Here is a 25,812-nt window from a genome sequence, read left to right as displayed (position 1 = left end):
TATTTTCAGTGTTCTAGCTTTGATTTACTTTTGTGACTTCTCTATCTGGGTTGATATCTGGTTGCTCTGTCCTGTGTTCTAGTCTTGGGTTGTTAACTGATGTTATTGATTTTCTAACTGGAGGACTCCCTTTAGTATTTCCTGTAATTTTGGTATGGTTTTTGCAAATTCCCTAAACTTCTGTTTATGTGGAAATGCCCTAATTTTGCTATCATATTTGAGAGACAGTTTTGCTGCATATATAATTCTTGGCTGGCAATTTTTTTCCTTCAAGGCTTTATATATGTCATCCCATTGCCTTCTTGCCTGTATGGTTTCTGCTGAGTAGTCAGAGCTTATTCTTATTGACTCACCTTTGTAGATGACTTTTCGTTTATCCCTAGCCACTCATAAAATTCTCTCTTTATCTTTGATTTTGGCAAGTTTCATTATATCTTATTGACTTTCTTTTGGGATCTACGTTTTGTGGGGTTCAATGAGCATCTTGGATAGATATCTTCTCATCTTTCATGATATCAGGGATGTTTTCTGCCAACAGATCTTCAACAATTCTCTCTGAATTTTTTGTTATTCCCCCCACCCCCATTCTGGTACTCCAATCACTTGTAAGTTATTCGTCTTGATAGAATCCCACATAATTCTTAGGGTTTCTTCATTTTTTAAATCCTTTTATCTGATTTTTCCTCAAATAAGTTGGTGTCAAGTGCTTTATCTTTAGTCTCACTATTTCTGACTTCCATTGCCTCATTTCTGCTCCTATGACTTTCTATTGAGTTGTCTACTTCTGAAATGTTATTTTTAATCTTCTGGATTTCTGATTGCTGTCTCCCTATGGATTCTTGCAGCCTGTTAAATCTGTTGTTATCCCCTTCTCTAATCTTAAGTTCCTCTATTGCTAGGTCTGTATTTTGCCAGATCTCCTTCCTGCTCTCTTGAAGAGTTCTGTATATTAATCTTTTGTATTCTGCCTCTGGTAATTCCAAGAAATTCTCTTCCTCTGGAAAATTCCTTGATTCTTTATTTTGGGAGCTTGCTGAAGCCGTCATGTTCTGCCTCTTTATGTGATTTGATATTGACTGTTATCTTTGAGCCGTCAATAAGTTATTATATTTACTTATTTTACACTTTCTTACTGTGTTCTATCTTCTTGTTTTGTCTCATATTGATATGCCCAGATAGACTGCTCGTGTGAGCCAGTCCGATTACCGGCACCCCTGAAGCTCCAACGTCCTACCACCAGGTGGTGAGTCCTGCCACTAAGTATGTGAGCCCAGGAGTTCGCCCACTCCTCCTGTATGGATTCAGCTCAGATGTCCAGGCAGTCGGCCACCAAGTGTGTGGTTCAGGCTCTAACCTACAGTCCTAGACAGGCATGGATGATTGGTGTAGTGACAGTCATCTGGATGCAGCAGTGGGACACATGCTGAGCAAGGCATGGGGCTGACAGCTGCCCCCATGTTCCAGGTGGAAAGTGTGTCCCCGTTGCCTAGGGTGCTTAGGTGGATGGGTTTTGCAGGCGGATTATCAGCACCCAATGCTGTTGGGTGTAAGGACTCGGAGGCATCACTTATTCTCGGGCCCCTGTTGCAGGTAGCTAGGTGTTGTGGGTGGAGCCACCAGTCTTTAGGCCCCTGATGTGGGTAGGTAAAGACCCTGCTTAATAGGCAGTGCAGTGTCAAACGTCAGGAATCTGCCACTTGACAGCTGAAACAGTTGAAGTTAGACTTCATGTATATACCCTGTGTACTGTGGTAATGAGGGCCTACACTGTTCAAATGGGCCCACACAAGTCTATGCAGGGGGAAAAGCACTCAAAGTCTGCAGACCCCTTATGCCTGTGCCTAGGCAAAGGAGCTGTGCCTACCCTGAGTTCCTAAGTTAGGGGAGCCAGCAGATTATTTTTTCCTGTTTGTTAATTTGTTCCCTCTCCAAGGCCGGGAGAATGGCTCAGGGCATGTGAGGGGTCCTACTTCCAGCCCTGGGGATTCAGCAATTGCTGAAGCCTGTCCCAGACTCAGTGTAGAGCAAGGAGCAGGGAAGTAAAGGGGAGAGAGGTTTTTCCCAAAAGGAGGTGTTTTTGATCTGTGTGGTAGGCCAGATGCAAGTACTTATCTTTCACCAACTGAGGGCTGCTTCTCACTAGTTCTGGATGGCCAGGTAGACTCTCTGCTTCTGGGTCTCTCCTGTTGTGGAAATCGCCTCCTGAGCACTGCTGCTCACCTGCCTCTCCGCGTACCACACTGATCTGGCCTAAAGGGCTCAGGCTCTCATTGGGTCAGGTCTGGCAACTCCTCGTTGCTTCCGAACCATCTCTCCCTCCCCCTGCCACTCAGTCCGATTCCTCAACTTTGCCTTTGATGTTCAGGGCTCCTAGACTGTCATATATAATCGATTCACTTGTTTTTCGGGTCTTTGTTGTCAGAGGGACCACCAGAAGAGTATGACTACTCTGCCATCTTGGCCCTGCCTCAGAAATTTTTTTTTGAAATATTCAAAAAGTTATTTCTCATAGGAAATTGAATATCTAGATAAGGTTCGAGGCTAGTCATAGATTTGGGACTGCCATCCTGCAGAGAGAATATAAAGTCATTGGAATGTACAACATTATAAAGGGTTTAGATTATAGGTTAACAGAAGAAGCAGCTCTTGTGACAGACACTAAATATTCTAACATTTTTATGGCAGGAAGAGTAAAGGAGAAGTGAGCAAAGATATGAAGTAGCAATCAGAGAAGTATAAAGAAAACCAAGATAGTGTGTTACCATAAAAGCAAAGAGAAGAAAACGTTTTCAAAGAAGAGAAAATAATCATTTCTAACAATATTATTTAAGGAGCCCTGGTGGTGCAGTGGTTAAGCACTCTGTTGATAACCAGAAGATAAGGACTGAAAAGTATCCAGTGAATTTAGATACATAGAAGTCATTGATGTCTGAGCAAAAAGAGTTTGGATGATGAGTTAAAAACAAATGGCACATTGGATAGAGATGGAAGAGTAAATGAAAGAGCATTCCACTTAAATCGGGTGATTTATCAGAAATATAGCATTCCTCTTCAGTACATAAAATGCCATTTCAATTTTCACAATATAAAGGTAAACTAAGACATACAAATAATTACATTAGTAGAGCATATATTAAGAAGCAAAAACAGTATAACTTACCATCTCTGAACTAGAACTGAAATAACTATCTGTTTGCCTTGGAGAGTAACTGGTAGACTGACTACTCTGTGAAGAATCAAGATCTGAAAATAAAGATTAATTCATGAAGAACTGTATTTATTAATATTCCATGAACTATACATAGGTACAAGATCGCCACTGATAAAATAAATTTGGCTAACATATCATGTAGCACTCTGAAATGTTAGATACTTGGTAGGTTGAGTTTATATAGGCTGATTCTACACTTAAAAGATTTTTTTCTACAAGTAAAATAAAGGTAATAGCATAAGCAAGGAGTCCCTGAGTGGTGCAAGCAGTTAAGACACCCCGCTGCTAACCAAAAGGTTGGAGGTTTTAATCTACCCAGAAGTCCCTCAGAAGAAAGGCCTGGTGATCTACTTCTGAAAAATCAGCCATTGAAAACCCTATACAGCACGGTTCTACTGTGACACACACGGGGTCGCCATGCGTTGGAATTGACTTAACAGCAACTGGCAAACTGGTATCATAAGCAAAGAAATGAGAATTGAGAAATCTGGATGGATTTTTTTCCAATATATAAATCATATTTTTGTGAACAAACTATTCAAAGTGTCAACCTGTAGAAAGAATAAACAAACTAAATTTATTAAGTTCTAAGGCATCAGTTATTTGCTAGTCTAGTAAATGAAGCTTCATTGCGCAATCAAAAGTATGAAAAAAATCTATTCAAAGCATCCAATATGTTATTCTTTCATTATCTGCTTAATGTGTTATCTTATGGTTAAGTAAACTATAAAATGGCCCTAAGATATTGGTTATGACTCCCTATAATGCATAAACACTATAGATAAACAATAGCTTCAACCACGCCTGTCTTCTTGTTTATGAAAATTTATTTGCTATCAAAAACAAAAAACAAGAGGTAATGGAATACGGAGCATAAACACATATCAAAAACACATGCCCTCCTATAAGCAATGAACTATGAGTATTATCTATTCATGCCTCAGATCAGGGCTGATGCTCTTTGTAACAGAATCTTAATGTCAAACAGCTGAGTAGCAGAGAGAACTCAGGTGAACTCAGATACCCTTAGTTCAGCATTCTAGAAGGAAATGTATACCCCCATGCAGCTGGTTTTCCAAACAGCTAAAAGGAGAGTACAGGAAAGTAAAAACCTTGATTTTACTAGTAATAACTATATAATAACATAATCTAACACCATTTCTCCCCAATAAGGCCCATAAGTACAGCAAATCCAAAGTCATTAGTAGGAAAGAAAAATGTCAGCTGAATGAATGTGTTAACTCCAAAGGTGCAGAAAAGGATATGCTGATGAAAACAGTAGTGGAGAAAGATATAATATAAAATAGTCACAAAAAAAGTACAATCGAAGTCATAGAATGTACAAAACTAGCAGACAGCTAAGGAAAAGGGTGATTTATTTGGTGCAGATTTACAGAGTTCCTTCCCTATAAATCTTTCCTTATAGGGAGCAGATTTTGAATAGTGAGTAAACATCCCCCAGAAACAAGATAGAAAATAGCATATTGGTCAGAGGGAAAGGAATGTGCAAGGCAGTACCTTAAAGTTAAAAGAATTTGCATTTTAGACTGTCCACCAAAGCATCTAGCTGAGGACAGATTAAAGAAAGGTGAGACTGGATGAAAGCAGGACAGTTAAAAGATTACCTCAATAATCTATGTTATGAAGTAAGTGATGAAGATGGGCAATAAAGCAGTGAAATTAGGATGGAGAAGACACAAGAGATTCAAATTTCAAGAGAGCTCTCAAATAACCTCAGTTTTTGCATGCATATAGCTTTACAATCAGATTAATTTATGCATTTTAATTTATCCAGTCATTCTTTCATTCAACAAATATTTATTTTACGATAGAGAGAAAAACATCTGAATTTAATACAGTTTAACGCCTGATATCCTTTAAAATTTTATAATGAAGACCTCCACTTGAAAATAGAATATATTATTTTATCTCCTATCCTATTTTCCTAAGACTCCATCAGAAAGATTATAAACAGAGGAAGAAGACTGGGAGAGGGACCACCATATACCTATAAGAAGGAAAGCTGATGAAGTGCTGCTGCTGATTATACATAGCAAGGGACGCTGAAACTGGAGAATGAAGGGAGAAAGGCATCCTCTAGAATCCTAGAGAGTTTCTGCACTTGGAGAGGAAGTACTTTCAAGAATAGGAGTGAGAAGCAGGATTGAAAGTTAGGGGAGTAACAAGATGTGCAGGTGGAACAAAAAATTCCCAAACTTTCTCTATTTCAAAATAATGAATATACAAGTAGATCTTTCAATCCCCCATGCATATATTTCTTTTTTAAATAAGAATCTTTTTCTCTAAAGACACTGAGTGAACTGTCAGGAAACCTATGGAAGCTAGTATAGTTATTGGTGACCCAGAGGACCCAGAGTAAAATCCACAATCTACAACATTCTGGCATGTGAGGGAGCTGCAACACCACAAACTAATGACCAACTCTTGGCAGTTCACTCTCAGACCATTTGCTATGTTATAACAAACATTATTAATATTCACAGATCTCTCAGTCAACCTCTTTATTTACTCATTCTTAAATATGAATAGCAACCAAATATTAACAGAAATTTGAGAAAAAACAGACATAAATTGACTAATGGAGGAAAAAACTTAAAAAACAAAACAAACACACACTAGTTCAAACCCTTAGAAAATACTAAAACACGAAACATGAGAAAGACACAGTAAAACAAGAATAATCAGAGATTAAGAAGGGATTAAGTAAACAATAGCACAGTTATGTGGGTAAAGCAAAAAACTGTGATGGTGGTAACAGGAATAAATAAAGTTGAGGAAACACTACTATTGATAGCACGTCAGATTTAAGTATGGTTTATTCTATTTAATTATCTAATAAACATTGTATAACACAATGTGCTTGGCAATATTCTAAACACATTATATTTAAACTCTCCCAAAATAATAAGTACAATTATGCCCTCATTTTACAGATAAGAAAACTGAGGCAGAGAGAGGTTAAGTAACTTGCCCAAGGTTTCATAGCTAGTAAGTGCTGGAGCTGGGATTTGAGCCAGGTGGTCTGCCTACAAAGTTCATGTGCTTGAACCACTTAACTATGCTGCATTTCCAGAACATAACCTTGGTAATGTACAAGTAAACGTGTATTGAAACCAAGTTAGAAAGGGAAGGGGGAAAGACAGAGGAACGAGTAAACATAAGCTTAGACTTGTTATTTAAAGCTGCAAAGATAAGCAATACACAAGCAAACCAAAAAAAAAAAAAAAGCAATATATTTATACTGGGTAAAAAGACAGGAGAAGAGATGGGTGGGGGCATAAGAAAGCTAAATGCTCACTTATTATAGCAAAAATTCTGTAGATAAAGTTAATAAATCAGAAAATAATAGTATTGTATATTATTTTATGTAAGATTATAAATACAAGCTAAACTAAAATTAGAAACCATTAAACATGATCACCTCTGAAGGATGGAATGGGGGTGGGGGTGAGGAGGGATGGAACAAGTTATTACTGCTTTGCATTTTAATCCCTTCTGTATTATGCTTTTAGTTGTATGCATATATTATTTTGATAATAATGTTTAAAATATTTTTATTTTCATTGACAACAGCCAGCTAAGATTTAGCAGCCATGAATTTTGAATCCATGAGGCATTGGTGGCTCAGTTCTCCTTCTATGCCACAGACCCACACACAATTCAGAGCTAATTCACTTCATGCAGAGACACCTATCTGTCAGTGGAGGCTTGCACGTTGCTTTGATGCTGAACAGGTTTCAGCAGAGCTTCCAGACTAAGACTGACCAGGAAGAAAAGTCTAGTGAACTACTTCCAAAAATCAGTCAATGAAAACCCTATGGATCACAATGGTCTGATTGCCAACCAATCATTACCTTGGCACAGGACCAGGCAGTGTTTTGTTCCATTGTGCATGGAGTTGCCATGAGTTGGAGGCTGACTCAACAGCAGCTAACAATAACAATTTTGAGTCTAAAGAGTCCAACATTGGCCTAGGACAGGAAAGGTGAAGTTTTTTTGTTTAGTATTATCTCTGACCAATGAGTAATGGCTATTGAGAACAGTGTTTTAAGGATTTCCAGGTTTCATCCTCCAAGTACTAATAATCTATTAAGAGCATGGGAAGGAAGGAATACTATTAGTATGCCACTGGTTTAGAGATTAACATTTTTAAAAAAATAGAAGTTAAGAGTTCTTGTAAGATAAATTAAAACATCTCTATTATCTCCTCCTAAAAATCATATAGATCAAAAAAATCACTCAGAGGACATGCCCACAATGTAACTAGTATACTGAGTAGATTTCCAGTTTTAATTTATATAAAAGGTAATGCCTGAGATCAGCAGACTCAGCTCTGGGGCTCACACCAGAACGGAGTCTGGTGGGGACTGCATGAAAGAAAGGAGAGTGTTGTGTGTCTTATAGGTGATGGAGTATGTTTAACTTAAACTATGGCACTTAAGACACCCTACCTCCCAGAGAAGATAGAGCTACTCTGAATGGGAAACGCTGACAGAGAGCTGAGGTCTGCTGGATCAGTGCAAACAGAGCACTGGATTACCTGAAAGCATAAAGAAAGGGGCTTGAAAAGAGTGCTTCTGCAAAAGAGGGAGGCACCTTGAAAGGAAGAGGCATTCCCTAGACAAGCAGATGGGTAAGGGAAAAACAAATCAAGTGAAGATAAAGGCCCTCTTGAAGCAAGAAAGTATCTAAGAAATCAGAAGATGACCCCCCCAAAAAAAAAAGCACTATTAAAGAAACAAAACTTCACTTAGCTTTTGAGCTACAAAAGCCTCTCAATCCTCTCCTTCTCCCATAAGACAAATCACCTGCTATTGCTAGTCCAGGAATTCCCATTACAAATAAACATGAACAACAGCAATAGCAATAAAATAGTAACCAGCATCCATATAAAGTTACTGTAAAGGGGAGAAAAATATAAAATGAGAAAAAGTAATCTGGCAGAGGAGAACAAAGCAAAAATACATAAATAAATGAAATAAAATCCAGCCACCAAGCAAAAGGAAACTGTAAAATAGCCACAAAACATGAATTAAAATAATTCAACAAACAATGCAAATATGTAAGAACATTATGAATCAGAAATTTAAAAATTCAAAATAAAAATGGACAAACAAAAGGAGGTGTGAAATGGGAGCTAAAAGAACTCAGGAAAATTATTAAAGAAAAAGCCCATACCATCTCACATTTAAAGACTAAATTATAAGATGCCCAAGGGAGAACACATATGACCAAATACAGTAAGTAACACAGAGAAGGAGTCCTGATGGCGCAGCAGTTAAGTGCTCGGCTGCTAACCAAAAGGCTGGCAGTTTGAACCCAGCAGTTGCTCCATGGGAGAAAGATGTGGCAGTCTGCTTCCATGAAGATTTACAGCCTTAGAAATCCTATGGGGCAGTTCTACTCTGTCTTATAGAATTGCTATGGGTTGAAATTGACTCAATGGCAGTGGGTTTGGTTTGGCTTGGCTTTTTTAACATAGATGATAGGCATTAATGATGAATGGATCACTGAGAGGTCAAGTTGTCAAGTAGGACCTAAGTATTAGGGACTATTGCAGGTATTAGGTTGGCTGGCTACACTTCCATAAATTTGGTTGGTATGGAAATAATGAACCCAAATGGATTTAGAGAGTTTATTACTCATGACACAGCAGGGAACATGAGTTTCATGTTTATATCGGTACCTTTTGCCCAGCAAAGCCCATGGGGGTGGAGTAGGACCAGCCAAAGGGGATCCAGGTGAAATGCTATGAACAGAGTGAATATATGTCACAGCTGAGGAATCCTGAGCTTAGGAAACTCCTGCTTTTTTAAGAAAGTTGCTAGCAAACATGCCTTAACCTTTGTCTCGCAGGGGGACATTATCTTGATTATACTGGTAAGGATAAAAATCTTCCCGTTGAACTGGGGGAAATCACTATCTCTAGCTTCCGAAAGGTTTGCTATGCATGTATCCTTGAAAAGATAATCCTAAACAAAATATGTCACAAAACATGTAGAAACACCATGAGACTTGCTTGCCAACAATAAAGAAAAAAAAAAACCAACAAGTATTAGAAAGTAATAGATATATAAAATATATGCAGCATTTGTATAACTTGAGACCCTGAATAAGAAATTTAAAAAAAAAGAACAAATCTTCTTTAAAAAGTAAATTCAGAAAAACTTTTCTAAATTTTCCAAAATAAAAGAAGGCCTGAATCAACATAGTGAAAGGGCTTACTATGAATCTTATGAAACTGTCACACAATGGTCAACTGTAAAACATCTTACATAGACTTTAAACATTAAAGATAAACTTCTGGGCCTCCAGACAAAAAGATCAAGCTACTTACAAAGCAAAGGAAAAGAAAAAAAAGAGTGGCATCAAATTTCTTAATAGGAACATACAAAGCAAGATAAAAGTGAAGTAAGTCACTTATGCCAGGAAAGTATGAGCAAACAATTTTTATATTTATCAAGGTTAAAGAAAAACAGTTTTAAACATGCAAAGATTAAGAAAATATCGTGCTAAAGAGCACTACCTAAGGACAAGTTTCAGTCACCTAAAAATGACTGAGAAACTTTGGCAAAAGTTTGGCAATGGTGAACATTGAAATTATTTAACTATATATAAAAGACTATAGATATGAAACAAAGGTGGTGATGAGGTAGAAGAATAGTATGTAAATGTTGTATACTGTGACAAAGCATAAATAATACAACTTTAAAATGCGAGGCAAAGAAATAAAGGGAAAAGAAGAATAAACTCTTTAATTGCTTTAACGATGATAAAGTCAAGAGAGCTCTTTTTAAAATGGAAAACCACATGAAGAAGCCTAAGAAAAAAACAAAAAAAAAAAAAAAAGATATTAGTACAAATGTAACTATAAAAACAAAAATATATATAGCAAGAGTTCAAAAATGAAGTTATATAAAACAAATTTTAAAAAACAAAACAGTATACAGTGAAAGACACAGCAAATAGAGTTTAATACAACAAAACTTGAACTGAGTCCAAGCATATTAATCACATCAATAAATATATATATTATAGAGACAGAAAGTAGATTAGTAGTTATCTAGGACAGGACAGTGAGGGCAAAGGAGGTGAAATGGGGAAGGATTGCTAATGAGTACAAGGATTCTTTCTAGGGTGAAGAAGTATTTTAAAATTGATTGTGGTGATCATTGAACAATTCTGTGAATATACTAAAAACCACTGAATTGTACACAAAATAGCTGAATTGCAAGATATGTGAATTATATATCAATAATGCCATTATTAGAAAATAAAGAATTAAAGGGCACTTAAAAAAAAAGGGGGGCGCTGTTTAAACCCATATTCTGCAAATAGGCAGCCTGAGTGTCAGGGACTTACACAATGATTGATACAAAAGAACTTACTGCTAACATTAAAAAATGGGAGATTTCCTTTGATGGTTATGAGGGAGGGGAGGGGTGCGGGAGGGGAACACTAAATAAACAATAAATAAGTGGTAACTTTGGTGAAGGGTAAGACAGTGCACAATACTGGGGAAGCCAGCACAACGAATACAAGGCAAGATCATGGAAGCTCCATAGACACATCCAAACTCCTTGAGGGACCGAATTGCTGGGCAGAGGGCTGTGGAGACCATGGTCTCAGGGAATATCTAGCTCAGTTGGCGTAACACCGTTTATAAAGAAAATGTTCTATATTCTACCTTGGTGAGTAGTGTCTGGGTCTTAAAAGCCTGTGAGCAGCCATCTAAGATACTCCACTGGTCTCATCCCTTTGGGAGCAAGGGAGAATGAAGAAAACAAGATACAAGGGAAAGATTAGTCCAGAGGACTAATAGGCCACAACTACCACAGCCTCCACCAGACTGAGTCCAGTACACCTTGATGGTGCCTGGCTACCACCACTGACTGCTCTGACAGGGATCACAACAGAGGGTCTCGGACAGAGCTGGAGAAAAAAGTATAACAAAATTCTAATTCACAAAAAAAGACCAGACTTACTGGCCTGACAGAGATTGGGGAAACTCTGAGAGTATGGCCCCTGGATATCCCACTCCTGAGGTTCACCTTTTAGCCAAAGATTAGACAGACCCATAAGACAAAAAGAGACTAAAGGGGCACACCAGCCCAGGGGCAAGGACTAGAAGGCAGGAGGGGACAGGAAAGCTGTTGATAGGGAACCCAAGGTTGAGAAGGGAGAGTGCTGACATGTCGTAGGGTTGTTAACCAATGTCATAAAGCAATATGTGTACTAACTGTTTAATGAGAAACTATTTGCTTTGTAAACCCTCATCAAAAGTACAATAAAAAAAATTAAATTAAAAAAAAGGGAGATTTTACATAAAAGGCCACATTTCCAGCTTCTCTTAAAAAATTGGAAGATGGACAATCTGAGCCAGCTTCCTGCATGGCAATGTTTTGCTGGAGCTCAGTCGTGTTGCTCTCTATAGACGGGATATATACCCTCTGGTTCACAATGAATGGTCCAACCCACTTGAGGGCCTTGGGTCAGTGTTGTGTCCCTCATAGGGAAACTTTAAAGTGCTTAAAGGTGTTTTAAACAACTCGTGAAATGCGCAAAAGTTGACCTAATTAATGGAAAGACATTTCTTGTTTTTAGATAAGACTACTGAACATTTTAAGAATGACAATTCACACTAAGTTAATATATACATTTAACACTTATCTAATAAAATTATTTTCTTTAGAGTTATACAAATTCCTTTTAAAGTTCATATGAAAAAATAACAATTAAGAATAGCCAGGAAACCCCTTTTAAAAAAGTGCAAAGGGGGCTGTAACTTTTCCAGATATTAAACATACTATAAAGCAATCACAATAAAAACAGTATGGTATTGGCCCATGAAGATTAGAAAAGACAGAGTAGAACTGCTCAATAGGATTTTCAAGGCTGTGACCTTTTGGAAGCAGATCGACCCAGCTTGTCTTCTGAGGTTTGAACTGCCAACCTTTTGACTAGTAGTCAAGGGCAAACCGTTTGTACCACCCAGGCACTCCCTATCTATAACAGATTCACAAAAATTCATAGTTTCACCACTATTGCTATTTGTGAGGCTATGTTATAAAAGATAAATTGTTTGTAGGATTGCCAAATGGTTGCTGTTAGTTTCCATCGAGTGGATTCTAACTCATGTCAACTCCTTGTACGTCAGAGTAGAACTGTGCTCCATAGGGTTTTCAAGAATATGTCCTTTTGGAAGCACATTGCCAAGCCTGTCTTCTCAGGTGCCTCTGGGTGGGTTCAAACCCTCAACCTTTTGCCTAATAGTTGAGCACTTAACTGTTTGTGCCACCAGTTTGCTTGAGTTTACATAAAGTTCCAAATAAAGCAACGAAAAAAATATTTATGTATGATAAAAATTACAAAAGACAAATTCAGGATAATAGTTACCTCCAGGGGGCAGGATAGAAAATGTAATTGAGGAAATCTTCAAAGATAATAATTATGTATTATTTCTTAAACCACATGGTGAGTACAAGCATATGTGTTTTATTATTCTTCATCAAATAGTGCATATTCTAAATACTCGTGTAAAATGTCTTATAAACAATAAATGTAACTTTAAAGAGTCAACTGCATTTACTAGCATATTCTAAGATATCTGTGAAATATATATTTGCTCGCAAAAAGCTAAAAAACATTTAAAATTTAACTGTTTTCTATTTAAATATTAGCACTTTTTAAAAGAATAAAATTCACTTATACAGTTATACTGACAGATTTTCTTAGTAGATGTTGGGCTGCTTTTTAAAGAACATGTTCCTCTTTCTTCCATAAGAATCTAGAAGAAAACCAAAATTTGAACAATTCTTAAGTGTACACAACAATATTCACTTGTATCTGTCCTATTTCAATGTTCTCATTCAAAATTCACTGAAAGCTATTTTGAAACTGTACCAATTCATTTTATGGTATTTCCCCTTTACATTACTTTAATTCAACAAAGATGATTTTAGATCCATGAAGGCAAATTATTCTGCTATGAACATTAAAACAAACTTAAATTTAAATTGGTTTAGAAACAGCAACAGAATAGACACTGCAGAGGAATGAATTATAAGCAAAAAGGAAAGGTTTCTGATAATCACAGTAGAGGTAGCTGAAAAAGACAGTCAGGTAAATTTGGGGATTTATTTTGTCAATAATTTCTTAAGTTGATATCAGTTCATTTATTTTCCAGGTTTTCTGTGTTTTGTTTTTATAATAAAAGATCATACAGATAAAAATTTTCAGTAGAACACATCACTGGTTTTGGTATTCATCGCTTTCTATATAATTCATAATTTATTTTAATATTCTCTTTTTAACCAGTGTTTAATTACCAGAAAGTTGAGGGAGGTTAAGCATCTTTTTTTCTTGGGTGGGGGGAGGGGGGCTACTTTTATTAAATTATGATTAAAGAATGTGACTATGACTGTGTTATGGATTGTATTGTGTCCCCCAAAAAAGATATGTTGAAGTCCTAATCCTTGTTCCTGTGAATGTGACCCAGTTTCGAAATAGGGTTTTTCTTTTGTTGCATTAGTGAGGGTATACCAGAGTAACATGGGTCCTAAATCTAGTCCCTTCTCAATGATGTCTGATAAAAAGAGCAGAACAGACACACACAGTCACACGGGGGAAGAGACCATGTGGGGATAGTCTATAAGCCAAGGAATGCTAAGAAACACCCTAGGCTACAGAAGCTGAAAGCAGACAGGCTTTCCCATAATAAATCTTAGACTGCTTATTCAACCTGAAGTGGTCGGCCTCTTTCTTCGGTTTATCTCTACCTTCTGCATATGCTGGCCGCTGCTGGATTTCCCATGGGAACTTCCTGGCCCACTACTGCTGCCTGACACTGGCAGAATCTAAGATTTTAGCTAGGGTTCCAGTGTACCTTAGCTTTTTCTCTGGCTAGGCATCACAAATTAAAAGCATCACACCTGTTTTGCCCAAAGAACTTGTCACGTCACCTGACTGCCCTGTAGGCTCCACCAATGGGTTTGTTTTCTTTTCTGATTTGTTCTAGCCACATTCAAGCTGCCAGCTTTCTAGACACAGATGTAGTCAAACAAAGCTTCTTTGTTAAGTCTTTCAAACTATTAATAATTCTGGGGGGGGGGGACACATATGTATAATTCATATTTTGAAAAATATGAGTTCTTTAAAGTAGTAACAGGATAGCATCTGATATTACTGACCATATCCCCCTCCTTGAAAATCTCTCTTTTTTCTTTACTATGACATCACTCCTCTAAAAAAAAACCCACCAGAAACCATATCTGTTGCTAACAAGTTGATTCCAACTCATAGCAACCCTATAGGACAGAGCAGAACTGCCCCATAGGGTCTCCAAGGAAAGACTGGTGGATTTGAACTGCCGACCTTTTGGTTAGCAGCCAAGCTCTTGACCACTGCACCACCAAGGCTCCGTACCACTCTCCTAGTACTCTTCAAACTTCTTTAGTAACTCATTCTAGACTTTCTTTTCTTCCTTCTTTTTCACTGCGCATCCTCCAAACTTAAACGTTGTGGCCCCTGCAGATTCTGTCAACCTTTGTTATTTCATAGACTCTCTTGGGAATCACATACACAAATGTATTCAACTATGGCTTATCCACTGGAGACTAAATATCTCTTCTGACCTCAAACCCTGTATATTTAAATGCCTACTATACATCTCCATATAGATCATAGCTTTCTCAGAGGACCCTCAATTGACCTTAACAGATAACTCCTAGCTCATCTTCCCATAGAAATCTGTTCCCCCTCTGAATTAAGAGTAATGCTAGGTCTTATTTTAAAAAATAGATCACAAAATGTATAATGCTCAAGCACAGTTATCTCTCTCTCATGTAAGAGTCCAAAGTAGATATTCCTGGTTAGCAGGCAATTTTCCTTCATGTAGTGATTTAGAGACCCAGTATTTTCCATCTTGTGGCTCCACCATCCCTTAGGGCCTCACTGCTATCTATCTGTCAGAAGAAGAAGAATAACAGGGAAAAGGCATTACCACTTCTTAAAAGCCTTGACCTAACAATGATGCACATCACTTCTGCTTACATTCCATTAGTGAGATCTATCCACAAGGGCACACCTAGATGGATGAAAGATTCAGAAATGTGTTCCTTGGCTGGGTAGCCATTTCACCGTGGCACCTCTATTCTATAAAAGATGGTACAGTTAACCCCTCCTATATTTTTGATCTTGGTGAACGGTACCATTCTATCAATGACCCATTTACTTAAAACATAAATGCAGGTCTTCCTCAATTTCTTCTTTCCCCTTTAACTAATCAAAAACTACTAAGTCCTATCAAGCCTAGATCTCCTAAACCTTTGCGATAGCTCTTCCCTCATTTCTATCCTTACTGCCACTGCCCAACTTCAAGTTCTTATTATTTCTTCCCCTGCCTTTAGTCTTGCTGCTTCTCAAATCTCTCCTCATTGTTGCCAGACTCAACATTTTAATACTCTGATCGCATCATACTCTCCTGCTGAAATTTCTTCAATGTCTCTCTGTTTAGTGATAGTAAATTAAACTTTGATAAGTCATACAAAATCATTTATGACTTGGCCCCTTGTATTGTTTAGAATTCTTTGTTGCCACAACCTCGCCCCTTATAATTTATGTTATAGTAGTAGCAATAATAGCAAAGAAACAAGGTACTTGTAGTTTCTAAAATAAGCTATGCTTGCTTATATTTTAGTTTCTTCCTATACCGCTCCTTCTGCCCAGACAGCTTGCCCATCTGGTAAACTTATCAATCAATACTCAGCTCACAAGTTATCAGCTTCATGAAATCTTCTCTGACTATATGAAACTTAGAAGCGCCTTTTATTAGCCTTCCACTGTACTTTGTACAAACCTCAATAAGAGCAAATTATCTTAATACACTATTCTTTTTTCTGCTTCTGTCTAGCTACTAGATTATAGCTTCTTAAAGACAGGTTCCACATCCTTTCATCTCTGTACCTCACAGAGTGTGCTGCGTAACAGCATGTAAGCTTAATGAGAAAAACTGTTTTTTCACCACTGTATCCCCAGTGTCTAACATATATGAAACACTCATTAAATATCTACTAAATGAATTGATAATATGTACTCTATGCATATTTATTGAAGAAAAAAGGAGAAAACAATGCATATAGTTGCAAATATAGTCAGACAGGACAGGAGTTATTGAATCCTGGCTTAGACCTTATGGGATCAGACTATTTTGCCAATTAGAGACAAAGTACATAAAGCACCTAGCACTGTTCTAACAATCATATACCCTTATTATAAGCATAGATTAAAACATTACATAACAAATGTTTATAGATGTTCCAATATTTTCAAATATATACCTATGTCCACCTGTGGCATATTGAAACTTTAAAGCATTTTCATCTTGGAGGAAATTTTAAAGTACTTATAGAAAGTACTTAAAAAGTATGTAGATTGGTTTGTCTCAAATAAAGCACATTACAGTTTCTGAAAAGGTATTCTTTTTATTTCTAAATATAAGCTATAATTTACCCAAAGTAAGAAAAGCAGAAGAGTCAGCATAAAAAGAAATTTTTCAATAAAAGCTAACCTTCAGTCAAACTAAACTGTCAATACCAAAATTTGACTTGACAATAGTTAATTACAAAGATGTGATAATATGCTTTACCTCTCCAAGTCCAATGTCCCATGATTGCTTAGAATGCAATTCTTCCAAAGGGATATTACCCCTAAGGATCATAAATAAGACAGTATTAACATTTTATTTCTCTCTGAAAATTATTATTCTAAATTACAGTTACCAAACTTGGCTGAGGATCAGAATTATGTGGGAATTTTTAAAAAATAAAGACTGATAAACTCCATCTCAAGGAGCCTATTTGTTATGTGTGGGTCAAACCCAGCATTCTATATTTTAAAATCATGCACTCAAGTTATTTGGATTTGCAGCTGGGTTTGGGAACCATGTTCTACATCACTTTCATAAAATACATTCTAAAATTCAAGGCCTAGCACTCTGTTTTTCACTCATAAGTTACTGGATCTTTGGAGATTTCACAACAAAGAACCTAATTTGTTAATTTTATGGAACAAATTGTGAGTCTAGTTTTTAATTAATTTGTATGTGCCATGCCAAACCCATGAAAATAGCATCTATATATACTTTTTATAAATACATATTTTAAATACATCCATAAGAAAGCACTTCCAGAATGAAAATCTATTCTAGTTCATGATTTTCAATCACTAAGATTTGGCTAAACTACAATTATCATCCAGAAAGTTTAGACTCTTCTGAAACTACTAGCTAAAATAAAGTTTTATTTTATTACCTACGAATTGCAAGTCATTACACAGAAGAGCCAATAAGGTAGCCCCAAAACTCTAAAGAATAAATTTTTAAAATGAGCCCATAATGGATGACGTTAAAAATCACCTTAAACACAAAACATCTTGTACATCAGCAGCAATAAGAGGAAGCAAAATCTGATGGAGCCTAATTGTTTTCACACAGAAAAAAAAGTACCAGTAATGGGGTGGGAAAAATGGTAATCCTGAACATAGAGAAAACAGGAAGTCTCTGAGAGGAAAATGTTGACAATGAAGAGACAAGTCTATCCCTAGAATATAAGCTGTCCCATAAACTGTTCACATGCTTGCTTATGTCATTAACATTTGAATTCTACAGCTCCCCTTGTTTTGATTCTATGCTAACCAAACAAACTTCCTATGGAGGCTTCTGAAGGTAAGAAAATGTACTTTTCACTTTAGTAAGCATTCCTATACATGTGACTCTTCTATTTCTTATTGTAAAATAATAAATTGACATTCTGGAGCGTATGTAAGTTTCTCCAACACATCAGTCAGTGATCTCAAATCTAATCAATTTTAAGTTTCACGAAAGAAGGCATTTCTAGGCTGGCAAATATGAGCACTATACTCTCAACAAGGATCATAACACCGAGATAGTGACAACTGATAATGTTTCACTGAGGCTAGTCTGCCCATCTTCAGACAGCAGTATGCCTGCCTGCCTCAATTTGCATCAGTCCAACATGTATTATACTAGATACTAATTTGTATTTCCCTGATTTACCTAGAAACTTACATATTATTCACTGGATATTTCTGGATTTTTTTCTGTGGTATCTTCTTCTGGTAATTATTTTCATATTTTCCTTAAAAATAAAAGTATGCATTGAATTCAAAATTTAGCACAGCCTATTTGCATTTTAGTCTAGCTCCACTATATGGTCATTATGAATCAGAAACAACTCACCAGCAGTGGGTTTTTTTATGTCCATTTTTTAATTTGAAGTTTATTAGCATGATACGTACAGAAGTAAGTGATCCACATTGTCATATAATATAAAGTCATTCTCTCTTTTATTTCATAATCCTCCAAACACACACACACACACACACACACACACACACACACACATATACATATATATAACAACTGAAGGGGAAAAAAAAAGAGGTTACTACATCTTCCATGTATGATACCAACCTGTTTTTTCAGAGCTGGCTGGGTAACAATGTGTCTCAAAAGATGCACTAAAATTCTTTCTTTCATTATTGTTGTACTCTTTCTGATAGCTCTGGTTTGGCTGACAATTTTCAGGATTACTCATTTTGTTAAAAGTAGAATTACTATAAGTCAATTTTGGAACTGTAAAAATGCTCCCAACACATCTCTCAGTGAAATAGTTTTTACTAGAACTAGTAATTGCACAAATATCTCCAATACTGTCACAGCCACACTTGTCAATGTTTTCCTTTAGCCTCTGTTGATCTAAGTTTAATAAATTGATCATATTTTGACTAGTAAAAGAGTCACAATTCTCTGACAGACTGCTGGGGATTGGCTGGTTTGCATCTTCAAGACAATTTAAAACTGCTTTTCTATTTTCTCCCCAAAAAGGTTGTACTGTTTGTTTTTCTTTAATGAAGTCTGACTCTCTTCTTTCATTCATGCTTCCGTAATCTTCATCCATAATTATAGCAGGTCTTCTGGTAAGGGAATTCCCATTTCCTGGACTTTGTGATAAATAAAAACATATTTAGCAAGAAAAGTATAAAGCATTTCCACTTAGAAACACTTACTTTAAAATTAAACTCTTAGAGAATATATTGAATAGCTATCAACATGTACCTAGGCAAAGTTTTTATTTTTAAAAAATTTAAATAAATAGTACTGCTTTGGGTATAACTTGGTCAAATGTGTTCTTCTAATGCCTTACTTAGTATAAAAATAATCTACACTCAGTTTAGTATTTCAACATAAAATACTATTCTAGAGTTCAATTTACTGTTATATTAACAAAACAAAATATGACCGACTTATAGTATATCTTCTTAGTGAATAACCTAGACAACCACTGTATGTCACTGCTGCTCCATTCGCCAGAGATATTTTGCAGATTGTGCAGAGAAAGTTACCTCCAGTTTTAAACATCAATCAAATAGTCAAGAAAACATTATAACAGATATTTCTTAACATAACGAGGATATAAAAATAACTGAAATTCCCAAGTAAGAGCAATACAGATAGAAATACATATGTAAGTAATAAAGCCAAGAGATAAGGTGAATCAGATGTAAAGGTTCAGCTAGGTACCTTGTAAGGTCCCTTCTAATCTGGAAATAGCAACTCTAGGTTAAGTTCAATTTGTGAACAAGAATCAAAGCTTCGACAGGAAATAATTAAAAACTAAGATTTTCTTGATTTTGTTGCCAGTGACAATCTACAAATTTATTTGGTATGCTTGGGCTGTTTCAGAGGTTGGAGGCACCAAAGAAATTTAGAAAGAAAACACATAAACTGCTAAAATTTTCACTGATTAGCCAATTTTATTTTTCTATGATATTTATCAAATACTGAATGAGCACCTGTGTTCCAGGAACTATGTCATACGTGGGGGACAGAGAGATAAAAGACAGTCCCTGTGACTTATGATACTAAGTTTGGCATTAAGTAGAGAGAGATAAATGTTCTGCCCATGAATGTTAACAGATCGTGGTCCAACACTGTTCCTCAATAAGAGCCATATTGGCATTTTGGTCAGAATAATACTATTATACCAAAATTCATTAAAAATTATAGACTAAAATAGTTAGGGATACATTCATTATGTACATTAACTTTTTATGTGCATTAAATAGGAGGGACCAATCCTTAGAAAAAGATATCATGCTTGGTAAAGTAGAGAGTGAAAACGAGGAAGACTCTCAACAAGATGGACTGACACAGTGGCTGCCAACAATGGGCTCAAACACGGCAATGACTGTGAGCATAGCACAGGACCACGTAGTGTTTCGTTTTGTTGTACACAGGGCTGCTATGAGTTGGAACCAACTCAATGGCACCTAACAAACAGCAAACAAATATTTGATGTATACCTACCGTTCAGCAAGGAGACAATGGAGTTTATATTCCAGTGAAAAATGATAATAAGCCAATAAGATAATTATCTGTATAAGCACAATGGATAAGAAATAAAAAGGTAAACAAATAAAAAAAAAAGATAATTATAGGTGCTCAAGATCATATGATGGAATAACTTGTGTTCGAGGTCCTATTTCAGATAGTTTGGTCATGAAAGTCTCTAGAATGGAACTGGCAAATAAGCTGAAAATATAGACTTTTCAGATATGTAAAGAAGGAAATAAACACATTCCAAGGAAACAGAATAATAAGTGTGACATCCAAACTCCCTGAGGGACTGAATTACTGGGCTGAGGGCTGTGGGGACCATGGTCTCAGGGAACATCTAGCTCAACTGGCAGAACATAGTTTATAAAGAAAATGTTCTACATCCGACTGTGGTGAGTAACATCTCGGGTCTTAAAAGCCTGTGACTGGCCATCTAAGATACATATACTGGTCCCATCCCCACTGGAGCAAAGGAGAATGAAGAAAACCAAAGACACAAGGGACAGATTAGTCCAAAGGACTAATGGATCAAAACTACCAAAACCTCCACCAGAATGAGACCAGAACTAGATGGTGCCTGGCTACCATCACCAGCCTGTCTGACAGGGATCAAAACAGATGGTCCTGGACAGGGTGGGAGAAAAATGTAGAACAAAATTCAAATTCACAAAAAAAGACTAGATTTGCTGGTCTGACAGAGACTGGAGAAATCCCAAGAGTACGGCCTCTGGACACCCTTTAAACTCTGTACTGAAGTCACTCCTGAGATTCACCCTTCAGTCAAAGATCAGACAGGTCTATAGGGCAAACAATAATACGCATGTGGAATATCCTTTGTAGTTCAATTATGTATAAGAGACTAAATGGGCACACCAGCGCAAAAGCAAAGACAAGAATGCAGGAAGGGACAGGGAAACTGGATGAATGGAAACGAGGAACCCCGGGTGGAGAAGGGGAGAGTGCTGAGGATGGGAGAGTGCTGATACATCATGAGGTTGGCAACCAATGTTGCAAAACAATTTGTGTATTAATTGTTTAATGAGAAACTAATTTGCTCTGTAAACTTTCACCTAAAGCACAATAAAAAAAATGCTAAAAAAAAAAAAAGATGAAATTCACAATGTACAGAATCCAAGCAAAATTATGAGGATGCAAAGAAAGGAAAATTAACAACCCAAAATAAAGAGAAAAATCAATTTGAAATAGACTGAGAAATGACACAGATGATTTGAGTCAAAGACATAAAAGAGTATTGTAACTATATTTCATATGTTTGAAACTATAGAAGACTAAGCATGTTGAGTAGATACATAGAAGATATAAAGAAGGCATAAATCAGATGTCTAGAGATGGTAAATACAATGTCTAAGATAAAAAGTACACTGGATGGAAATATCAGCAAATTAGACACCAAAGAAAATACAATCAGTGAACTTGAAGACATAGCAATAAAATCTATATAAAATACTGAGAGAAAAAAACATAAAAAAATTGAACGGAGCATCAGTAAACTGTGACAAACTTCAAGAGGACTAATTTACATGCAATTTCAGTCTCCAAAAGAGAAGGGAAGCAGAAAAAAAAAAATCTGAAGAAATAGTGGCTGAACATTTTCCAAATCTAATAAAAGGTATAAACTCACAGATCCAGGAAGCTCAATAAACCTCAAGCACAAGAAATATAAAGGATCATACTAATCAAAGGATTTGCTTAAAACCATGATCAAAAATCTTAAAAACAGAAAAAAAATGATATATTGTATAAGAATGACAGCAAAGTTCTCTTTGGAAACAAAACAATGCAAGTCGAAAGACAACTTTCAAAAACAAGAGCACAATAAAAAACTGAGAATATACAAAGTATGAAAGAATTCACCACAAGCAGAACTACACTGTAAGAAATGTTTAAAAGAAGTCCTTCAAACAAACAAACGTTACCAGATGGAAAGCTAGATCTATACAAAGTAATGAAGAGCAAAAGAAACAATAAATAGGAACTTAAATATAAAAGAGCATGTGTTATTATTTTAAAAAAGCTTTTTAAGGCAAAATTAACAACCATGTATTGCTGAGTTTATAACAAATGTAAGTAAAATGTATGAATGAAACGGCACAAAACCTGGAGAGTAGAAATGGAAGTATAATATCGTAAAGTTCTTATACTATACTCAAAGTGTTACAACTTGAAAATAGTCTGTGATTAATGAAGATATATACTATAAACCCTAAAGGAACCGTGGTGGGGGAGGGAACCAAAGCAGAGTTATAGCTAATAAGCCAACAAAAGAGATAAAGTCATAAAAAATACTCAAACCGGATAAAGACATAAACAGAGAGACGGTGCCAAAGTCTATATGAGACAAATAGAGAAGAAACAGCAAGAGGGTAGATGCAAACATAACCATATCAGTAGTCACACTGAATGTAAACATGAATGTAAAACACCCCAAGTAACAGGTAGAGATTGTCAAACTGCATTAAAAAATCAAGACCCCAATATACAGTAAAAGAATAGAAAAGATATGTCATGCTAACACTAAACCAAAAAGAGCTAGAGTAGCTACTTTAATATCATAAAAAGTAGATTTCAAAGCAAAGAATATTAACAAGGATAAAGAGGGTGATTTCATAACAACAAAGAGGTTGATTCTTGAAGAGAACATAACAAACCTAAAGTTTGCGCATTTAATAAAAGTTTCAAAATACCCAAATCAAAATCTGATAAAACTGCAGGGAGAAATAAATTCACTAGTTGGACAGTATTACCCTGGTACCAAAACCAAAAAAAAAAAAAAGATAAGAAAAAAAATTTCACACCGATTTTCTTCATGAATATAGATATAAAAGGAAGGTGGGGCCAAGAAGACGGAGTAGTCAGATGCTTCCGGTGATCCCTCTTACAACAAAGACCCCAAAAAACAAGTGAATCGATTATACATAAGCCGTGAACATCAAAGGCAAAGTTGAGGAATCGGACTGAGTGGCAGCGGGAAGAAGAGACAGTTCGGAAGCAGTGAGGAGTTGTCAGACCTGACCAGCGGGAGCTGGAGCCCTTCAGGCCGGATCAGCTCGTGGTGCACAGTGAGGCAAGCAGCAGTGCTTGGGAGGTGTTTTCCACATTGGGAGAGATCCAGCAGCAGAGAGTCTCCTCAGCCATCCAGAACCAGTGAGAAGCAGCCCTCAACTGGTGAAAGATACGTACTTGCATCTGGCCTACTGTGCAAATCAAAAACACTCCTCTTTGGGAAAAACGTCTCTCCCATTTACCTCCCTGCTCCCCGCTCTACACTGGGTCTGGGACAGCTTCAGTGACTGCCAAATCCCCTGGGCTGGAAGTAGAACCTGTCATGTGCCCTGAACCATTCTCATGGCCTTGGAGAGGGAACAAACAAACGGGAAAAATCGTCTGCCGGCTCCCCTAAGCCAGGAACTCAAGGTAGGCACAGCTCCTTTGCACAGGCATAAGGGGTCCACAGACTTTGAGTGCCTTTCCCCCTGCACAGAATTGTGTGGGACCCTTTCAACAGCATAGGCCCTCAATTACCACAGTACAACAGTGTATATACCTGAAGTCTAACATCAACTATTTGACCTATCAAGTGGCAGGTTTGTGACATTTGAAACTGCTCTGCCCATTAAGCAGGGTCTTCAGCTACCCACATCAGAGGCCTGAAGACTGGTGGCTCCACCCATGCCACCTGGCCACCTGCGACAGGGGCTCAAGAATAAGTGGTGCCCCCAGTCCTTACAGCAAACAGCACTGGGTGCTCATAGTCTGGCTACAAAACCCACCCACCTATGTGCTCTAGGGAACAGGGACACACTTTCCCCCTGGACACCTGGGGGCAGCTGTCGGCCCCCTGCCTTGCTCAGCGTGTGACCCCTTGCTGCAGCCGGATGACTGTGGCTACACCAATCACCCATGTCTGTCTAGGACTGTAGGTGAGAGCATGCACAACACACTTGGTGGCTGACTACCTGGACACCTGAGTTGAATCAATACAGGAGGAGTGGGTGGACTCCTGGGCTCACATACTTAGTGGCAGATCTGGCCACTTGGTGGCAGGACACTGGAGCTTCAGGGGTACCAGTGATGGGCTAGCTCACACGAGCAGCCTATTTGGGCATATCAAAACAAAACAAGAAGCCAGGATACAGTAAGCAAACACAAAATAAATAAGTATAATAACTTACTGATGGCTCAGAAACAACAGTCAATAAAATCACATAAACAGGCAGACCATGACGACTTCAGCAAGCTCCTAAAATACCGAATCAAGAAATTTTCTGGAGAAAGAGAATTTCTTGGAATTACCAGAGGCAGAATACAAAACATTAATATATAGAACTCTTCAAGAGATCAGGAAAGGAGATCAGTAAAAATGTAGACCAAGGAATAGAGGAACTTAAGAAGATTAGAATATAAGGACAAATTTAACAGGCTGCAAGAATCCATAGAGAGACTAATCAGAAATCCAGAAGATGACAACTCAATAGAAAGCCATGGGAGCAGAATTGAGGCAACAGAAGTCAGAATTAGTGAGACTGAAGATAAAGCACTTGACACCAACTTATCTGAGGAAAAATCAGATAAAAGTATTTTAAAAAATGAAGAAACCCTAAGAATTATGTGGGACTATATCAAGAGGAATAACCTACAAGTGATTGGAGTACCAGAACAGAGGTGGATAATAGAAAGTACAGAGAGAATTGCTGAATATTTGTTGGCAGAAAACTTCTCTGACATGGTGAAAGATGACAAGATATCTATCCAAGATGCGCATCGAACCCCACATAAGGCAGATACCAAAAGAGAGACACCAAGACATATTATAATCAAACTTGCCAAAACAAAAGATAAAGAGAGAATTTTAAGAGCGGTAAGGGATAAATGAAAAGTCATTTATAAAGGAGAGTCAATAAGACTAAGCTCAGAGTACTCAGCAGAAACCATGCAGGCAAGAAGGCAATGGGATGACATACATAAAGCCTTGAAGGAAAAAAATTGCCAGCCAAGAATTTTATATCCAGCAAAACTCTCTCTCAAACATAATGGCAAAGGGGAATAGGAAGCTGATGATAGGGAACACAAAGTAGAGTAAGGATATTGTTGATGTGTTGTGAGATTGTTAACCATTGTCATAGGGCAACATTTGTAGTAACTG

At 37.0% G+C, this 25,812-nt stretch overlaps 1 protein-coding gene across 1 annotated transcript in view; it reads right to left on the bottom strand.

The window, feature by feature from the left end:
• The window catches only part of REDIC1 (regulator of DNA class I crossover intermediates 1), a 93,394-nt gene that overhangs the window by 5,795 nt on the left and 61,787 nt on the right, over positions 1-25,812 (bottom strand). The window contains exons 8-12 of the mRNA XM_004390130.1: positions 18,723-19,252; positions 18,318-18,387; positions 16,878-16,938; positions 12,956-13,019; positions 3,161-3,243 (exon numbers count right to left, since the gene is read on the bottom strand). Coding sequence (XP_004390187.1) covers positions 3,161-3,243; positions 12,956-13,019; positions 16,878-16,938; positions 18,318-18,387; positions 18,723-19,252 — 808 coding nt within the window. The remainder of the gene's footprint in view (positions 1-3,160; positions 3,244-12,955; positions 13,020-16,877; positions 16,939-18,317; positions 18,388-18,722; positions 19,253-25,812) is intronic.

Source organism: Trichechus manatus, unplaced genomic scaffold (genome assembly GCF_000243295.1).
Source record: "Trichechus manatus latirostris isolate Lorelei unplaced genomic scaffold, TriManLat1.0 scaffold00285, whole genome shotgun sequence".
Taxonomy (NCBI): domain Eukaryota; kingdom Metazoa; phylum Chordata; class Mammalia; order Sirenia; family Trichechidae; genus Trichechus; species Trichechus manatus.
Note: the sequence above shows the minus strand (reverse complement) of the source record. Positions and strands in the feature narration are given on the sequence as shown.